This window comes from Chiloscyllium plagiosum, chromosome 9, assembly GCF_004010195.1.
Source record: "Chiloscyllium plagiosum isolate BGI_BamShark_2017 chromosome 9, ASM401019v2, whole genome shotgun sequence".
NCBI classification, from domain to species: Eukaryota; Metazoa; Chordata; class Chondrichthyes; order Orectolobiformes; family Hemiscylliidae; genus Chiloscyllium; species Chiloscyllium plagiosum.
The window spans coordinates 101,671,000-101,689,096 of NC_057718.1; the positions used below are offsets into that span (position 1 = coordinate 101,671,000).

At 43.8% G+C, this 18,097-nt stretch overlaps 1 protein-coding gene across 4 annotated transcripts in view; it reads left to right on the forward strand.

Annotated features, from left to right (window-relative positions):
• LOC122553102 (ADP-ribose glycohydrolase MACROD1-like) overlaps positions 1–18,097 on the forward strand; it is a 918,032-nt gene that overhangs the window by 884,215 nt on the left and 15,720 nt on the right. The window contains exons 12-14 of one of the 4 annotated variants that reach the window (XM_043696642.1): positions 4,148–4,228; positions 6,576–6,641; positions 7,434–7,520. In XM_043696642.1, the coding sequence (XP_043552577.1) occupies positions 4,148–4,228; positions 6,576–6,641; positions 7,434–7,520 (234 nt within the window). Of the gene's footprint in view, positions 1–4,147; positions 4,229–6,572; positions 6,642–7,433; positions 7,521–18,097 lie in introns of all 4 variants that reach the window. The other 3 variants (XM_043696643.1, XM_043696644.1, XM_043696641.1) reach the window with 3 other exon arrangements.

An 18,097-nucleotide genomic window follows, 5' to 3' on the forward strand; every position in this document is an offset into this window, starting at 1 on the left:
TGTGAGACATGATTTCCCATGCACAAAACCATGTTGACTATCCCTAATCAGTCCTTGCCTTTCCAAATACATATACGTCCTGTCCCTCAGGATTCCCTCCAACAACTTGCCCATCACCGACGTCAGGCTCATTGGTCTATAGTTCCCTGGCTTGTCTTTACTGCCCTTCTTAAACAGTGGGACCACATTATCCAACCTTCAGTCTTCCGGCACCTCACCTATGACTATCGTTGATACAAATATCTCAGCAAGAGGCCTAGCAATCACTTCCCTAGCTTCCCACAGAGTTCTTGGGTACACCTGAACAGGTCCTGGGGATTTATCCACTTTTATGCGTTTCAAGACATCCAGAACTTCCTCCTCTGTAATATGGACATTTTTTAAGATGTCACCATCTATTTCCCTACATTCTATATCTTCCACGTCCTTTTCCACAGTAAATACTGATGCAAAATACTCGTTTAGTATCTGCCCCATCTCCTGCGGCTCCACACAAAGGCCGCCCGAGGGATGGGTATCATCCTTTGAAATCTTATTTTGTTCCCTCAGCAATGCCTGAAGCTGCAGACCAGGTGTTTGGTGTGCTCTCCTTAGTTACTATTTTGTCCTTCATGTATTTGTAGAAACCCTTTCGATTCTCCTTAATTCTATTTGCCAAAGCTATCTCATGTCCCCTTTTTGCCCTCCTGATTTCTCTCTTAACTGTACTCCTACTTCCTTTATACTCTTCTAAGGATTCACTCAATCTGTCTTGTCTATACCTGACATATGCTTCCTTCTTTTTCCTCACCAAACCCTCAATTTCTCCAGTCATCCAGCGTTCCCTATACCTACCAGCCTTTCCTTTCACCCCTGACAGGAATATACTGTCTCTGGATTCTCGTTATCTCTTTTCTGAAGACTTCCCATTTTCCAGCTGTCCCTTTACCTGCGAACAACTGCCCCCAATCAGCTTGAAAGTTCTTGCCTAATACCGTCAAAATTTCTCTTCCTCCAATTTGGAACTTCAACTTTTAGATCTGGTCTATCCTTTTCCATCACTATTTTAAAACTAATAGAATTATGGTCACTGACCCCAAAGTGCTCCCCCACTGACACCTCAGTCACCTGCCCTGCCTTATTTCCCGAGAACAGGTCATGTTTTGCGCCTTCTGTAGTAGGTACATCCTCATTTTGAATCAGAAAATTGTCTTGTACACACTTAACAAATTCCTCTCCATCTAAACCCTTAATACTATGGCAATCCCAGTCTATGTTTGGAAAGTTAAAATCCCCTACCTTAACCACTTTATTATTCTTACAGATGGCTGAGGTCTCCTTACAAGTTTGTTTCTCAATTTTCCCCCACCTTACCCCAGTTCCAACCTTCGAGCTCAGCACAACTCTCATCCTTTCCACCTTTCTGCTCCACCCTCCCCTCTGACCTATCACCTTTATCCCCACTCCCATCCACCTATTGTACTCTTTGCTACCTTCTCCCAGCCCCACCCCACCCCCATTTATCTCTCCACCCCGGAGGCTCCCTGCCTTCAGTCCTGATGAAGGGCTTTTGCCCGAAACGTCGATTTTTCTGCTCCTCGGATGCTGCCTGACCTGCTGTGCTTTCCCAGCACCACTCTAACCTAGACTCCAGCATCTTTCCACCACTGACGTCAGGCTAACCAGTCTATAATTCTCTGTTTTCTCTCTCCCTCCCTTCTTGGAAAGTGGGACAACATTTGCCACCCTCCAATCCACAGGAACTGATCCCGAATCAATAGAACATTGGAAAATGATTACCAATGTGTCCACGATTTCTAGAGCCACCTCTTTCAGTACCCTGGGATGCAGACCATCAGTTCCCGGGGACTTATCAGCCTTCAGACCTAACAGTCTCTCCAACACCATTAAGGTGGGAGGAGAAAGATTTAAAAGGGACCTGAAGGGCAACTTTTTCACACCAAGGGTAATTTGTGTGTGAAATAAGCTGCCAGAGGAACTGGTAGATGCAGGTAGAGTGACAACATTTAAAAGATATTTAGACAGGGATATATGAATAGGAAAGGTTTGGATGTGCCAAAAAAAGGCAAGTGGGACTGGTTTAGATTGGGAAATGTGGTCAACATGGATGAGTTGGACCAAAGGGCCTGTTTCCATGCTGTGTGACTCTAAGTTTGTGAGAACTGGGTGGAGCAGGGATTCCATGGCAACACCACCTAATAAGGCATACGTGGTGCCATTCAGATGGAACTCAGCTGCTCAGTTCATAAATTGAACAAGTTCATCGATCTCCTGTCATGTAATATTATTGTTGATAGTTTGCCTCTTGAATTGGTATTCTTGTGAGATGTCCTGATGAGGGCAAAATGAAAAGCTTCAACCAAATGTGCCTTTTGTAGCAATACTCAATTCTGTATGACCAAACAACTATTTCAATACGGAAAGAAAGACCCTCAGCTGCTGGAAATCTGAAACAAAAACCAAAAATGCAGCAGATGCAGGTCTGGCAGCATCTGAGGAGAGAGAAACAGAGTGAATGGTTTGAATCCAGTGATCCTTCACCAGAACTGAAAATAGCTGGGGGCAGGTGATAATTCTACAGATGATGGATTGTGTTGGGGGAGCAGGAGGGTAGCAGAATAGAGTACATGGGGATAGTGCCCAGGGACAGAGACAGAGAAAGAAAAGGGACAGGCAAACAAAGAAATTGCTGCTGATGATAAACAAGGAGAGAGCTAATGGCTGAGTAGGATGCTAATGAGAAGTGAAAATGTTTGAAGATGGATGGCTGGGAAGGGAGTAGTTCATATGGGACTGAACCTATGGGGACAAACGAGAGGAATGGTGTTTAGATCTCATTATTAAGACAAGTGCCTCTTTCTGTCAAGTTTCATTCATAAATAGCCTTTGAGGAAAGATTTCCTGCCTTCCTTAACTGGTCTGGCCTACTTGTGGCTCTAGATGCACAGCAATGGGGTTGAATCTTAACCATCCTCTGTTATGGCCTCAGAAACTATTCAGTCAAAGGGCAATTAGGGACGGGCAATGAATGCTGTTCTTGCATGTGCAGTCCACATCCCATGAATGAAAATTCAGTGCAAAGACAAGTCACTCAGCCCAACCAGTCTGTGCCCATGTTCATAAACTGCATGACTTTCCGCTTTTTTCGTCCACCTGAGCTTTTGCATGTGTTTGTAAAGTGTCACAACAAAAATCAAAAATGTTTAGTCACTTGTACAATCCAAATTTTTGAAAAAGCTGCTTCAGAAAGATGACTCTGCCATTATTGATTTACAGAGAACCACATTAAGTCTTCAGCGTAGAAACAGGCCATTCAGCCCAACGGATCCATGCAAGCATTTATACTGCACATGCATCCTCTTCCACCCAACACCATCTCACTCTCTGCTTGTACCTTTTCTCACTCCTGTGTTTATCCAACTTCTCATTGAGTGACTCTATGCTACTGCTAGTCAGCTTTTCCAAGTGATCACAGGTTCCACGTCTGAGTTATTCTGATGTACTAAGAGCTAACCTGGCCTTTCAGGCACAAAGGCCCAGGTTTGTTCAACTGAATGACTAGGGAGTTCCTGTCTTTAACAATATTTCACCATATTTCTAAGCAAGTCAAAATGGCAAAATCATTTTCTCAGCATAGTGACCAAAATGCTCTGAAGTAAAGTTTACTTTCATGAAAATGTCTTCTTCCATTTTACTGTGTTTAGTAGTGAGCAAGGGAAGGCGATGGCCTAGAGGTATTACTGCCACACTGCTCCTAGAGTGACCCAGTTAATGATCCAGCGTGTCCAGGTCCAAATACCACCAAGGCAGATGATGGAATGTGAATTGAATTTTAAAAATCTGTCAATAAGAGTTTAAAGATGACAATGAAACTATTGTTAGGAAAAACCCATCTGGTTCACTAATGTCTTTTAGGGAAGGAAACTGCCATTTTTACCCGGTCTGGCCTACACGTGACTCCAGACCCACTGCAACGTGGTTGACTCTCAACTGTCCTCTGGGCAATTAGGGATGGGCAATAAATGCTGGCCTGGCCGCATCCCTGTGAATGAATACAACATTAGCGTGAATCAGTTTGGCGTCCATTATCATTATGCCTATTATTTTTCAGACTTTAACAATATTTACTTTTCTTTCCATGTTCTAGTTTCCACAGAAGAAACCCCTGATGGTCAAGCAGAAAATTCACTGAAAAAGAAAGAAGACGAAAAATGTACTGGTTCACCTTGTAAGGGCTTTTTGAACATTGCGTTGATAAAATGATTCTTGGAGAAGAGTCAGTTGAAGTAGATATAATATTTAGAATATCGCCTTTTCAAGTTTTAAGTTTGCTCGCTGATCTGGAAGGTTTGTTTTCAGATGTTTCGTCACCATGCTAGGTAACATCATCAGTGAGCCTCCGGTGAAGGGCTGGTGGCATGTCCCGCTTTCTATTTACGTGTCTTGGTCTCGTAAGGTGGGGTGGTATCATCTAACAATACACTTAAACAACAGCTGATGAACCTAAAGGACCCTATATGAACAACCAGCAAAACAAATGTCATTTACAAAATACCCTGCAAGGACTGTAACAAACACTAAATAGGACAGACAGTCAGAAAACTAGCCAACAGGAAACGCAAACACCAACTAGCCACCAAAAGATATGATACACTATCACTAGTATCCTTGCATACAGGCGAACTGGGACAACATATCCGTCCTATGCCAGGTTAAACAGAGACACACAAGGAAATTCCTAGAGACCTGGCATTCAATCCAAAACTCCATCAATAAACACATCGATTTGGACCCCATTTACCAATCTCTTAGGAAAAAAGAAACATAAATAGAAACATAAATAGAAAGTGGGAAAGAACACCAGCTCTTCACTGGAGGCTCACTGATGATGTTACCTAGCATGGTGACGGAACGTCTGAGAATAAACCTTCCAGCTCAGTGAGCAAATTTACAACCTGAACCTCAACCTGAGCTACAAATCTTCTCCAAAATCACACTGCCTTTTCATACTGGAAGGCTTGGCTTCCATGGTGATTAAACAGAGTGAGGAGAGTTACAGGGAATTTTTAATGGTTTCTTTGAAGTCTGTGTGGTAACCATGCCAACTGCAGCTCAGTGGGTAACTCCCCAGTGTGTAAATCCCAGGCCTTTTCACCCTAGACACTTGAGCACAAAAGCACTGCAGTCAGTACTGAGGTGAGTGCCACACTGTCAGGGGCTGCTATTTGGGGAGAGACATTAAATTGAGGCCTCGTTTGCCCCTTCTCAGGTGGATCCTGGTGCAGAAGGTAATGGATCTGATAGGGCTCATGGTGGCATTAGGCCCAGCTGTACTGATGACGCAATCAAAGGAAGAGAATTGAGGAATCTACTGAGAGAGAGTGGGAAGAGGATAATGAGTTGGATGATCAACCATGATCATATTGGATGCTGGGTCAGACTCGAAGGGCTGAATGGCCCATTTCTGCTCCTACTCCTATTGTCTATGTTATCCCAATGGGGGTCAGATCTGTCATCTGTCTCCTGATAGAGATTCTCTTGATTCCTGATGAAACACTCTTACCCAAAACATCAATTTTCCTGCTCCTCGGATGCTGCCTGACCTGCTGTGCGCTTCCAGCACCACTCTAGTCTCCAGCATCTGCAGTACCCACTTCTGCTCTGTCTCCTGATAGTCTTAGTAATTAGGTCTAACTGGCCAATTTAATTTGTACCTATTGCTGTTGTACAATAAAACTACATCTCGGTGTTAAGACAAGAACCTCTTCTTATTAAGACTCAATAGTGATTCATCACCTCCCACTTTCAGCTAAACAGGCCCAGTATAGAAAGGAGCATGAATGGCAGCACTGCACCAGCTCATAAAATAAAATCACTCGAAAAAAATAAAGAACTGCAGGCGCTGGAAATCTGAAAGACAAACCAAAATTGCTAGAGAAACTCAACAGGTCTGGCAGCATCTGTAGTGAGAGAAACAGAGTTAGCATTTTGAGCACAGTGACCCTTCGACGGAACTGATGGCAGTTATGAAAAGCTGATATTTATGTTGATGATGTGGGGTGGGAGCGAGTGGGCAAACTTAGATAAAGAACTTAGAGAGAGAGAGAAAACAGTGGTTGGACAGACAAGATGTACTCCCACAACCCACTAAGGCTCCTCTGACAGCACCCTCCAAACCTGTGATCACTACCATCTAGAAGGATAAGGGCAGCAGATACACGGGACCACCACCCCCTTAAGGTTCCCCTCCGAGTCACTCACCATTGGAAATATATTACCGTCCCTTCACTGTCACTGAATTAAAATCCAGGAACTCCCTCCCATGTTATGGGTGTATCTGTTGCACATAGGCTCCAAAAGTTTGGAAGGTTGCTCTCCCCCACCTTCTTGAGGGCAATTAGGATGTGCAGTAAATGCTGGCCCTGTTAGCAATGGCTACATCCCATGAAAGAGTTTTTAAAATTCACCCAAATGTAAACAGATTCCAAGCAATTGAACTCATTAAACTGTTCAGCCGTGTTGAGGAAGTGATTCTGTATCTGACCGTTGTTCGATGTTGTGCTTTGTTTCAGCAGTGCCCTTGGAAAGTCAAGATGATGACTCTAAACCAAGTGATGTGTACATGGATAGCCAAATTGAAGGTGAGAATGCACACATTTAGCAAAACCAAAGGCAGTAGCAAATGCTGGAGATGGTGAATACCTTTTGCAGTGATTATTCTCTCTGTCTCCTACTGGATGTGGGCATTGCTGATAAGGGCAGGAGTTTATTGCTCATCCCAATTGCCCTTGTGTAGGTGGTGATAATCCCTGACCTTGATAATAACTGAATTACTTGCCTGGCTATCTTAATTCAGAGACAACTGTGTTGGTATGGGCCTGGAGTCACCTATAGACCTGATTGGGTAAGGCCGTGAATTTCCTTGCATGCAAGACATTAGTGAGCCAATCCAACCACTTCATGGTCATTTTTACCCAATACTAGTGTTTATTCCAGATTTATTTTACAGGCTGCTTTAATTCGCCAGCTGCCATTGACAGGATTTGAACTCCTGTCCAGTTTGTAGGTCGGGGCATCAGGAATAGTGTAGTCCAAAGACATAACCAGTCTTCAGTCTTCCCAAAGTCATTCATGGTCACCTGTTTGTTAAGTGAAGAAATTCAGACGTTGAAGAGAGCATCCCATTACCTCCACTTGCGTGGTGCAAAAGATTTTCCAGTTAGGATCAGGCTGAATCGGGCTGTGTTCAAACTCCTTTGAAATATGCATTTCCCATTCACAGGCGTCACTATTGGAACACAGCTATCTCCAGGAATTGTTTTTTTGCTATTGCATTATTACTGAAGTGCCACGCGACATGATGTGGTCTTGCTTAGAATTTCAAAAAATGAAATGTTTTTCTTCTCAGTTTTACAAAGAAGTTTACTTTCCAGATCAATCTGAAGACAATGAAATGCCAACCCAGCCTTGTAGCCAAACAGAAGGAGTGGAAATGGATAACTCTCAAGCTCAGTCAGAGGGTAAGGAGTCCTTTTCACTCTTAAAAGGGACAAAGAAGAGCCACTGGACTCAAAACGTTTCTGTCTCCAGAGACGCTGCCAGACCTGCTGAGTTTCTCCAGCATTTTCTGTTTTTATTTGAGAGGGTTTTACAAACGGATTCATTTTTGCATCTCGGCCCACCTGGGTTACGTTGCACAGCCATTCACAGGGCTCCCTCATCCATCACATCATCTCCGTCCAAGTTGCCCGTCTGGATTGCTGGCTTCACTAAGTTACCTGAGCCGCACTGCGGCCAGGGTCCCAGCTATTTGCCTGCTGATCCACACCATCCTTCCGCCCACCTCCCTGCCTCACCGTCTCCCAGGATGTTCATCTCATAATGAGCAACAAGGGAGTCGGCGGGAGAGTGAAATCAGAGCCACAGTCAGATCAGCCACAATACTAGTGAATGACGGAGGGGCTGAATGGCCTGTTCCTCTGCGCCTAGTTTGTAAGCTCATATGTGACCTCCTTTTAGAAATACCTCAATGCTCTTGACCCAGGTTACCCTGGCACTTGTCAATCCTTAGGCTACTCATCCAATCTGTCCTACTGGGTCCGGTATCCACTCTTTCCACCCAGTGTGTCTGGAAAAGCCGTCACCCATCAATCTCCATTTCACTTCCCTGAGCCCCCATGACCTTGTAAAATATTTGCGTCATCTTAAGATTCTCCTCAGCAGTTGCACTCTCACCTTTTGAAACCTGCACTGGTTCCTCTCCTCACCCCTACCCATTGTCTCTTCACACCCCACATGTGCCCCAGCACCACCAGCTCCACCCCGGCCCCTTACTGATCTCCCTCCTGATACCTAACCAGTGACTTTTCCCATTTTCATTTGGTTTCTTCAGTGTAGCTGGGAGCAGTAAGTTGCAAAGGAACACAAACAGTTTAACGCAATGGACAAAATGCTACCAGATAGAGAAAAGGAGGAGAACTGCAAAATTGTCAACTTGAATAGAGATAAGAAAAACTGCAACATTTTCGAAACACTGAGAAGCTTGGAGCTAGTGGGGGAACTGAGAAATATTTGGGCCTTTCTGTGGAACTAACTGAAAACTGGTGGACACGCCTGAGAAAGTTAAAAATCACACAACACCAGGTTATAGTCCAACGGAGAATAAGATAACCACCTGATGAAGGAGCATCGCTCCGAAAGCTAGTGCTTCCGATTAAACCTGTTGGACTATAACCTGGTGTTGTGTGATTTTTAACTTTGTCCACCCCAGTCCAACACCGAAGTCTCCAAATCATGACACCCAAGAAATGATTTTAAGAGCCTGATGGTGTGTTGCTGTGTATCACGAGGGGCTGTGAGGGTGAGGGGTGTGTTAGGACCTGGAGGTTTGCTTGTGGGATTGGGATGCTTGGCTCGATTTTGGGACATTTGTTAGATTGGAGCAGAGGGAGGGGGATTAGTGTGGGTTTGGGGGATTGAGGCAAGGGAGAGTGGAAAATGGGATGGAAATTTCTGAGTGGAAATGTGAACTTGCACATTTTTTTAAAAAGCACTCAGTTTCCCACTTGCACCCAGCGTGGGAAACTGTACCTCCTGTGTGCACTACACCTTTACTCAAAGCATTGAGGCATATGGAGACTGCTTCGATTTCAGTGTAGCCCACTGTTGTCAGTACAGATGATCATTGTCCCTTGCTAGACTCTGAGCCATTTCAGTCCCAGGCCCAGTGATGAAAGAACAGCAGGGCCAATCTTTTCCAGACAAATTTATTGGTCAGAGTATTGAGTACAGGAGTTGGGAGGTCATGTTGTGGCTGTACAGGACATTGGTTAGGCCACTGTTAGAATATTGCGTGCGATTCTGGTCTCCTTCCTATCGGAAAGATGTTGTGAAACTTGAAAGGGTTCAGAAAAGATTTACAAGGATGTTGCCAGGGTTGGAGGATCTGAGCTGCAGCATTTAAGAGGCATTTGGATGGGTATATGAATAGGAAGGGTTTGGAGGGATATGGGCCAAGTGCTGGCAGGTGGGACTAGATTGGGTTGGGATATCTGGTCGGCATGGACGGGTTGGACCAAAGGGTCTGTTTCCATGCTGTACATCCCTATGACTCTTAATAAAAACCTTGCAATAGATTTCAAGGAGTTGACAAAAGAAGCAAAGGTGACATGAGGAAAGATCTCTTCACACCGTGAGTGGTTCAGGTCTCGAATGCATAGTCTGAGAGTGCAGCGGAGGCACATTCAATTGAGACTTTGAAGAAGGAATTGGGTTACCAATGGAAGGAAATGGAAGAAGTGCAGGGTTACAGGAAGAGTTGGCAAGAGGTGAATTGTTGGGGGGTGGATAGCTGAGTTGGCTGGTCAGCTGGCTTGCAATGCAAATGTTGCCTCCAGTGAGAGTTGATTTTCTGGCATGTCCCTCCCCTGAGGTCTGGTGACCCTCGGGTTAAGCTCATCTCTAATGAGCCTCTGGGAAAATGGCAATTTTCACTTCTCTCAGCGAGCTGGTATATGCAAGATGGGCTGAACGATCTCTGATACTCGGAGTTCTCGATCTTTCCCCGTTACGAAGATGAAAATCAGCCCCTCTGTGTGTGCCTGAGATTGTGCAGCAATGTATTCCAGCATCCAACACCCCAGCAGAGCTTTCACGAAGCAAAAGATTAATTTCAACCTCATTCAGTCTCACTCGTCTGGCACAAGGGTCAGTCGGGAAGTTATTGTTCTGCTGTAAGCCTGCGGAATTCTGTCTTATTTTTAAGAGGATTGTTGGACTAATCCTTGCAATGAGCCACTCTATCTCTAAAACAGAGTTAATCAGTAGGCAGTAAGATTGGCTGCGCAGATCAGTAGGGAAGGGGATTAGATTATTTGAGCATAGACAAAAGTTTGAGGATTTTTGAACCTGTTAACTAGAATCATTGTGTATCAGAATATAAACTCAGAAGATAGCAAGAGACCCAGTCCACACCAGTGGTATGATTTGTGAAATCTATAGAGGAAGCAAGGTAGGGAAAGATTTAAATGAAGAGAAGGATGATTTTCAGGAAAAAATATGAGGTAAAGTGGAAAGTAGAGTAGATGAAAGTTAGTTCTATCCCCAAAGGCAGCTACCTGTTGAAACATCCATCCCACCATCTGTTTGGTTTAGACCTGAACTAAGATCACCCCATTCAAAGTAGCATCATAACGAGTGCCATCAGTCACCACGATGGACTCAGTTTTAAAGAATCCCTGAAAGGGGGATTTGTCCACCTGGAGGTGTTTATGTCTTGGTGTGGGAACAGTGCTTCCAAGAACAATCCTGTTAACTGAACACAGGTACGCAACACAGGTACGCGACACAGGTACACAACACAGGTACAATGGAACGGCTGACAAGTATATTCACGGTAGCCCTGCAAAACCAGAGTTTTATTTTTGCTGTTCTTTCCAGAGGATGTGGCTGTCACTGAGTAGCCAGTATTTGTTGCCCATCTTTAATTTCCCTTAAACTCAGGCCATTTCAGTTCAGCGTCATTGTGGTGTGTCACGTATAGGTCAGATCAGGTAGGGATGGCAGATTTCCTTCCCCAAGGTAACATCCTGGTAAATCTCTTCTGAACCCGCTCCATCTTGATAATATCCTTCCTATAACTGTGCGACTCATTGCACATTACCCACTTTTTGTGTGTTTTTCCATACATAACATCTGCTTGACAACAGATTATCTGCAGCACAGAGCATTAGAAACTTGAACAGACTATCAATAGTATTCTAAACAAGCTTTTAATTTGCAGTGTACTATTCCATTTACAGTGCAGGGATTTTAAAATCAGTCTCAGAATGTTGGTATTGCGAGCAAGGTCAGCATTTATAACCGACCCCGACTTGCTCTTGAGAAACAACTGAGTAACTTGATAGTACGAACCACTGTGTCGTGGTTACAGATCAGCAAAAACTGCATAGGGATGGTAGGTTTCCTTCTCTGAAGTACCTTTGTGAACCAGATGAGAGTTTTTTCCCGCAATCCCATATCTCAGGAAGGATGTACTGCGCCTGGAGCATGTTCAGCAGAGGTTCACGAGAATGCTCCCAGGAATGAAAAGCTTAACAGAGGAGGAACGTTTGAGGACTCCGGGTCTACACTGGATGGAGTTCAGAAGGACTGGGGGGTACAGGGGATCTAATTGAAATTTACAGAATGGTGACTGGCCTGGACAAAGTGGATGTTGGGAAGATGTTTCCATTGCTCGGACCCGCGGGCACAGCCTTAGAGTAAAGGGAAGACCCTTTAGAAGGGAAGGAAGGAGAAACTTCTTCAGCCAGAGAGTGGAGAATCGATGGAATTTACTGCCACAGAAGGCTGTGGAGGCCAGGTCATTGAGTGTATTTAAGACTGGGATAGATAGGTTCTTGCTTGTCAAGGATTACAGGGAGAAAGTGGGAGAATGGGTTTAAGAAACTTATCAACCATGATTGAATGGTGGAGCAGACTCGATGGGCTGGATGGCCTAATTCCTGCTCCTATGTCTTATGGTCTTATGCTTATAGTTGTTGCATCTTGACTGAGAGCAGATTTTTATTTGAGATTTATTAATAAGCTAAAGTTAAATATCACAAATGCCAGGAGGGGTCTTGAATTCCAGTCTTCGAACTTAACCTACAGTACCATAACAATTAATTACAATTATTACAGAGAGACAACTAGTGGTGGGTTATCCTGGGGGGTGGGGGGGGGGTGGTCACCACACCTCAGCTGAGGGGAGATGTTGAGAAGGAGAGTCCTTCATGGGAACCCCAGCTAGTGTGGGAATTGAACCTGCATCATTGTCAATCATTCTGTGTCACAAACCAGCTGTCCAAACTAACCAAACACCACACCATATTGTGTTATCAATATCCAACCTGTACAGGGGCCTAAACAAAACTCAGGGCTTGAAATCTTGATCCAAATATTTCTTTAAGCCAGTACGCTGGAACTAACTTTCCAGTTACTCCTCTGTAAAACGTGAAACTATATAACTCAGAACATTTTGTTCATTGTGTGATATATTTAATGCACTTATATTATTATAAAAGCATGTCTTTGGTAGCGATTAATTGCCAAGAACATGGGAGTTAAGGTATTTGCCTTACATTTTAAGATTCTGGGATTCAATCAGTTCAAGAGCCACAGACAGTGTTGATGAATTAAAATTAGCTTTATTGTCCATGTACTCAAATGAGTGACAGTGAAAAGTTTACAAGTCGCCACTTGCAGCACCATCTTAGGTACAAAAATACCTCAGTACAACTTCTTCAGTTACAAGATCTTAGAAAACAGAGAAATAGAAAGTCCAGAATTACAGAAATAAGAACTCAGAGACACGGTCTTTCACCCCAGAGCACACTGGTACCTGGTCTCCAGTCTGCACTGGGCCTTGGCACCAGACCGTGCCGGGCTTCAGTTTGAAGTTCATGGGATTGGGAGATCACACTCTGGAATCACCTCGAGTACTGTCACTTTGGAACTCTCAAGTAAAGTGATGAGCTAAGTTCCATCTTGCAAGGAATAACCCACACACTGCCCTGTTTCAGCAACTACGGAAATAACCGCAGCTGTTAACAAATCCGATAACGTACCCAAACGTAGCCTATGGTGACCAGCTTTGTGCCCAATGCTGCTTTATCTACCTCTTTGTTTAATACAAATCACAACTAGATCCTTGTCTCCAAGTCAACTTGGGATTTCTTTTGTGGCTGATTGCGTACAGCAGGATTACACTTTCGGTAAATAAGCATCGAGATAATTAAATGTGAATGTGATTGATGGGTACTTCCTACTTATTTAGAAAAAACAGTCACTCTGGGAGCAGGTACTCCAAGCCCTGCCTTTCAGCTGTGCCCCACATGCTGACGGTTTCACTAAACTGATAATTAAAAGAATCCCAGGTACTGAGTGCCATTTCTCCTCTCTTTCTCTTTGGTTCCATTGTTTGCTCATTGGCATGGTGAGCAGATGGTCAGAGATTTTAGCCTTTCAAAGCTGCAGGGCTTTCCCATGACATCAAGCTGGTCTTAGTGTTGTGCAATTAGATTGGGGCTTTCAGACTCCACAGGGATTGACTAAAGACCTGAGTAATTTCAATAAAGATTTGTAAAGGGAATCTTGTAAGGCCAGTCAAAGCCATTCGAGGGAACAATGCCAGCAAACGTAGTAGGTCCCTTTCTTGTTTTAATCTGGGGAATATTGATGATGAACCCTCTGCCTATTTAGTGTAGCTGTGGTCGGAGGTATTTAATAGGAGGCCACTTCCCTCCAGGCCAGGTCATAGGTCACTGTTTAATTGATTAGGAATTTACAAGCCTATCCACACACCTTCAGGCAATGGGAAAGCAAACAGATTGGTTGAACTTTATTTTTTCCGCAATTAGTGTGTTGATTCTCAGAGTCAAATTCTGCATGTTTCCAGCATTGAATGTAGTCCTCGGAAACCGAGAAGCATTTTTGCTTCAGAAATTTCAAAAGAAGTCAAGAGTGTAAAGCACAGCAAAGTGGAAGAACTGGCTATTTCCATCATGACAAAATGTTCAATGCTGGTGTTAGAAACAGTGGGACAATTCTAAAGGGGATGCAGGAGCAGAGGGACCCAGGTGTACACGTGCAGAGACCATTGAAGGTAGCACAACAGTGGGGAAAAGCAATAAATAGAGATTACAGCGGCTTCAATTTTATCAAAAGGAGCACCGGCTACAAGGGCAAGAGGTGACACTGAACTTGTAAAAACAATTGCTCTTTCCTTATTTTTCTGCTTGGTGCTGGGAACAGAAACAGGCCCTTCGGCCCACAACATGACACCAAACTAAATTAATCCCTTCTGCCTGCCCTTGGTCCATATCCATACATGCCTTGAATTTTTAACTTATTTCTTTAATTTTCTGCTTTATGCCTAAGATTTTGTTATAGGTACCCAGGATGACACCGGAAATGGTGACTTTGTACTGTACTCCTGTGTCCCTGTACTTGAGTACATATGACAATCAAACCTAATTCTGATTCTAGACCTCAGCTGGAGGGCTGTGTCCAGTTGTGGAAGTCACATTATGGGAATGATGTGAATGCATTTGAGTACGTGCAGAAGTGATTAACAAGAATTGTTCCATAAATAAGAAATGTCAGCGATGAAGAAAGGTTGAAGACGAGAAGAGAGTGGATAAAGGCTTTTAAAATCATGAGCAGTCTGGGCAGAGAGGGAGAGGCTGTTCCCATTCATTAAAAAAAACAATGAGGGGGCATAGAATTAATAAAATCATAATCAGGCTTCACAACCCAGATAGGGAGAAACAGTTCCTGCTCGTAAAAAGAACAGGAATGAGGGCTAAAGTGATGTGCAAAAGTAGCAAAGATAATCTGATCGAAATCTTTTTCACCCAGCGAGTAGTTAGGGTGTGGAATGCACTGCCTGGAAATATAGTGGAGGCAGGTTCAACTGAGGCTAACAAGAAGGCCATTAGTTATTTGGATAGAAATAGTGTAGACCAACATGGGAAAAAGACAGGAGATTGGTGCGAGATAATAGAGCCAGTGCAGATGTGGTGGGCTGAATGCCCTCTGTCTGCACGGTAACAATTCTGTGTGCACTTTCTCGAGAGTAGGGGACTATAAAACTCGAGGACATAGGTTTAAGGTGAGAGTGGAAAGATTTAAAAGGATCCTAAGGGGCAACTTTCTCACACAGAGGGTGGTGCGTATATGGAATGAGCTGCCAGAGGAAGTGGTAGAGGATGGTACAATTGCAGCATTTAAGAAGCATCTGGATGGGTATATGAGTTGGAAGGGTTTGGAGGGATATGGGCAAAATGCTGGCAATTGGGACTAGATTAATTTAGGATATCTGGTCAGCAAGGATGAGTTGGATCAAAGGGTCAGTTTCTGTGCTGTACACTTCTCTGATTTTAAACAAGGAACCACCCACCAAAATGTAAATCCATGCCATAGTCTTGTGTTTATATTATACCAAAACCATTGTATCACAGGAGCTTGGTCAAAGAGACAGACTTTAAGGAGCACACTTTAAGGGGGATAGAGGAGCACAGATGTTCAGGGAAGGAATTCCAGGGCTTAGGGGACAGCCAGCTAAATTCGAACTTTTTGTGACATATTTATAACTTATTTGAAGGTGTCAATTAGCACATCAATGACTTTAGTGAGCAATGTTATCCATTTCAGCCTTGTTAATTTTAGACATGCATCTTTTACAAAAACATTGAAAAATGTGACATTCACTCCATTGAGTGTGTTTTTGGAAGGTCTAGCACTTGACCGCTTGTTCAGCACATCCCTCTGTCATTTTATTTTCTCCCCAGCTTCCCCCTGAAGGAATTTGCCCAATTCTCTTCTGAATGTTGCTATTGAATCTGCCTCCATTAGTCTTTCAGGCAGTGCATTCCAGATCACAACAACTCACTGAGTAAAAACTGTTTCCTCAGGTAGCCTCTGGCTGTTATTGTCAATCACCTGGATGGTGGATCATCAGGTTCTGATCCTCCTGCTACTGGGAACAGTTTCTCTGTATTTACTTTGTCACTGTACGGAATGCGAGTGTTGAGAGTTCAAGCTTCAATGTGCAGATCCCCGAAACCTATCAATCAGGTTGTGTTTAATTTCTGTATTTGGTTCTTCTTCCTTCCCCTCAGCGTAGTGTTTTTGTTAAGAGTTATTTTATTTCCAAGGATGGCCTTTAAGAAGATTTTTCATGAAGAAGTAGCTGACACAGTTCCAATGGGTGTATTTATATCTGAATGTCAAGTCCCACATTTCAATGAGAAAGAAAAGTCTAACTGGAGGATGTGCTGCCTTCAATCTTTTGCACTCCCTGTTCAGTGAAACTGATGTATGATGATGGGAGTTAGATTTGGAGTCAGCCATTGGGCCCCTCAAATGTTTTTGTAAATTCATTTTTAGGGTGGCATGGTGGCTCAGTGGTTAGTACTGCTGCCTCACAGCGCCAGGGACCCGGGTTTGATTCCACCCTTGGGCAATTGTCTGTGTGGAGTTTGCACATCCACCCTGTGTCTGTGTGGGTGTCCTCTGGGTGCTCCAGTTTCCTCCCACAGTCCTAAGATGTACAGGTTAGGGTAGACTGGCCATGCTAAATTGCCAATAAAGTGCAGGCTGTGTGGATTAACCATGGGAAATGCAGGGATAGGGTTGGGGGCTAGGTCTGGGTGGGATGCTCTTCAGAGGGTAGGTGTGGACTTGATGGGCCAAACGGCCTGTATCCACACTTTCGGGATTCTATGATTCACAGGACTTAGGCATTGCTACTTTGGCCAGCATTTATTACCCATTCCTAATTGGGTGGCAGTTCAGAGTCAACCACGTTGCTGTGTGTCTGGAGTCACGTGTAGGCCAGACCAGGTAAGGACGGCAGATTTCCTTCCCCAAAGGACATTATTGAGACAGGTGTTTTTTTTTATACAATTGACAAGTCAACATTGAGTCATAGAGATATACAATGTTGTAATTGTACCAGCCTCCACTACTTCCTCTGGCAGCTCATCCCATACACACACCACCCTCTGAGTGAAAAAGTTGTCACTTAGGTCCCTTTTATATCCTTCCCCTCTCACCCTAAATCTATGCCCTGTAGTTCTGGACTCCCCCACCCCAGGGAAAAAAACCTTGTTTATTTACCCTATCCATGCTCCTCATGATTTTATAAATCCTCTCCAAGGTCACCCCTCAGCCTTCAACGCTCCAGGGAAAACAGCCCCAGCTTATTCAGCCTCTCCCTACAGCTCAAACATTCCAACTCTGGCAACATCTTTGTAAATCTTTTCTGAACCCTTTTAAGTTTCACAACATCCTTCCGATAGGAAGGAGACCAGAATTGCACACAATATTCCAAAAGTGGCCTAACCAGCATCCTGTACAGCCGCAACATGACCTCCCAACTCCTGTACTCAATGCACTAACCAATAAAGGAAAGCATGCCAAACACCTTCTTCACTATCCTATCTACCTGCGACTCCACTCCAAGGTCTTTTTGTTCAGCAACACTCCCTAGGACCTTACCATTAGGTGTATAAGTCCTGCTAAGATTTGCTTTCCCAAAATGCAGCACCTCACATTTATTTAAATTAAACTCCATCTGCCACTCAGCCTATTGACCTATCTGATCAAGATCCTGTTGTAATCTGAGGTAATCCTCTTCGCTGTGTGTTACACCTCCAATAAAGGGGTCATCTGCAAACTTACTTACTTTACCTCCGATGTTCATATCCAGTCAGTTCCAGATTTCTGAATAGGGATGGGAATAAATGCTGGCCAGCCAGCGATGCCCACATCCCACTTTTTTTAAAACTTAAGTTACATTAGCTCCCGTGGTAAGATTGGAAAGTATTAGACTAGAGCTCAGGATTCTTCACCCAGTACCATTCCCATTATAGCACCACCTCGACAAAAATCAGACCAAATTGTGACAGAGTATCAGGAGGTTGATCATGAAGAAAGTTACTTGGAGATTTAATTATTGTGATAAACAATCCTATCAGTCACTCTGCAACCCATTAAGTTCCCACATGTAGTAAAGCTCCAGTCGTCTTTTTTGGGAATGTTAATTGCGGGATAA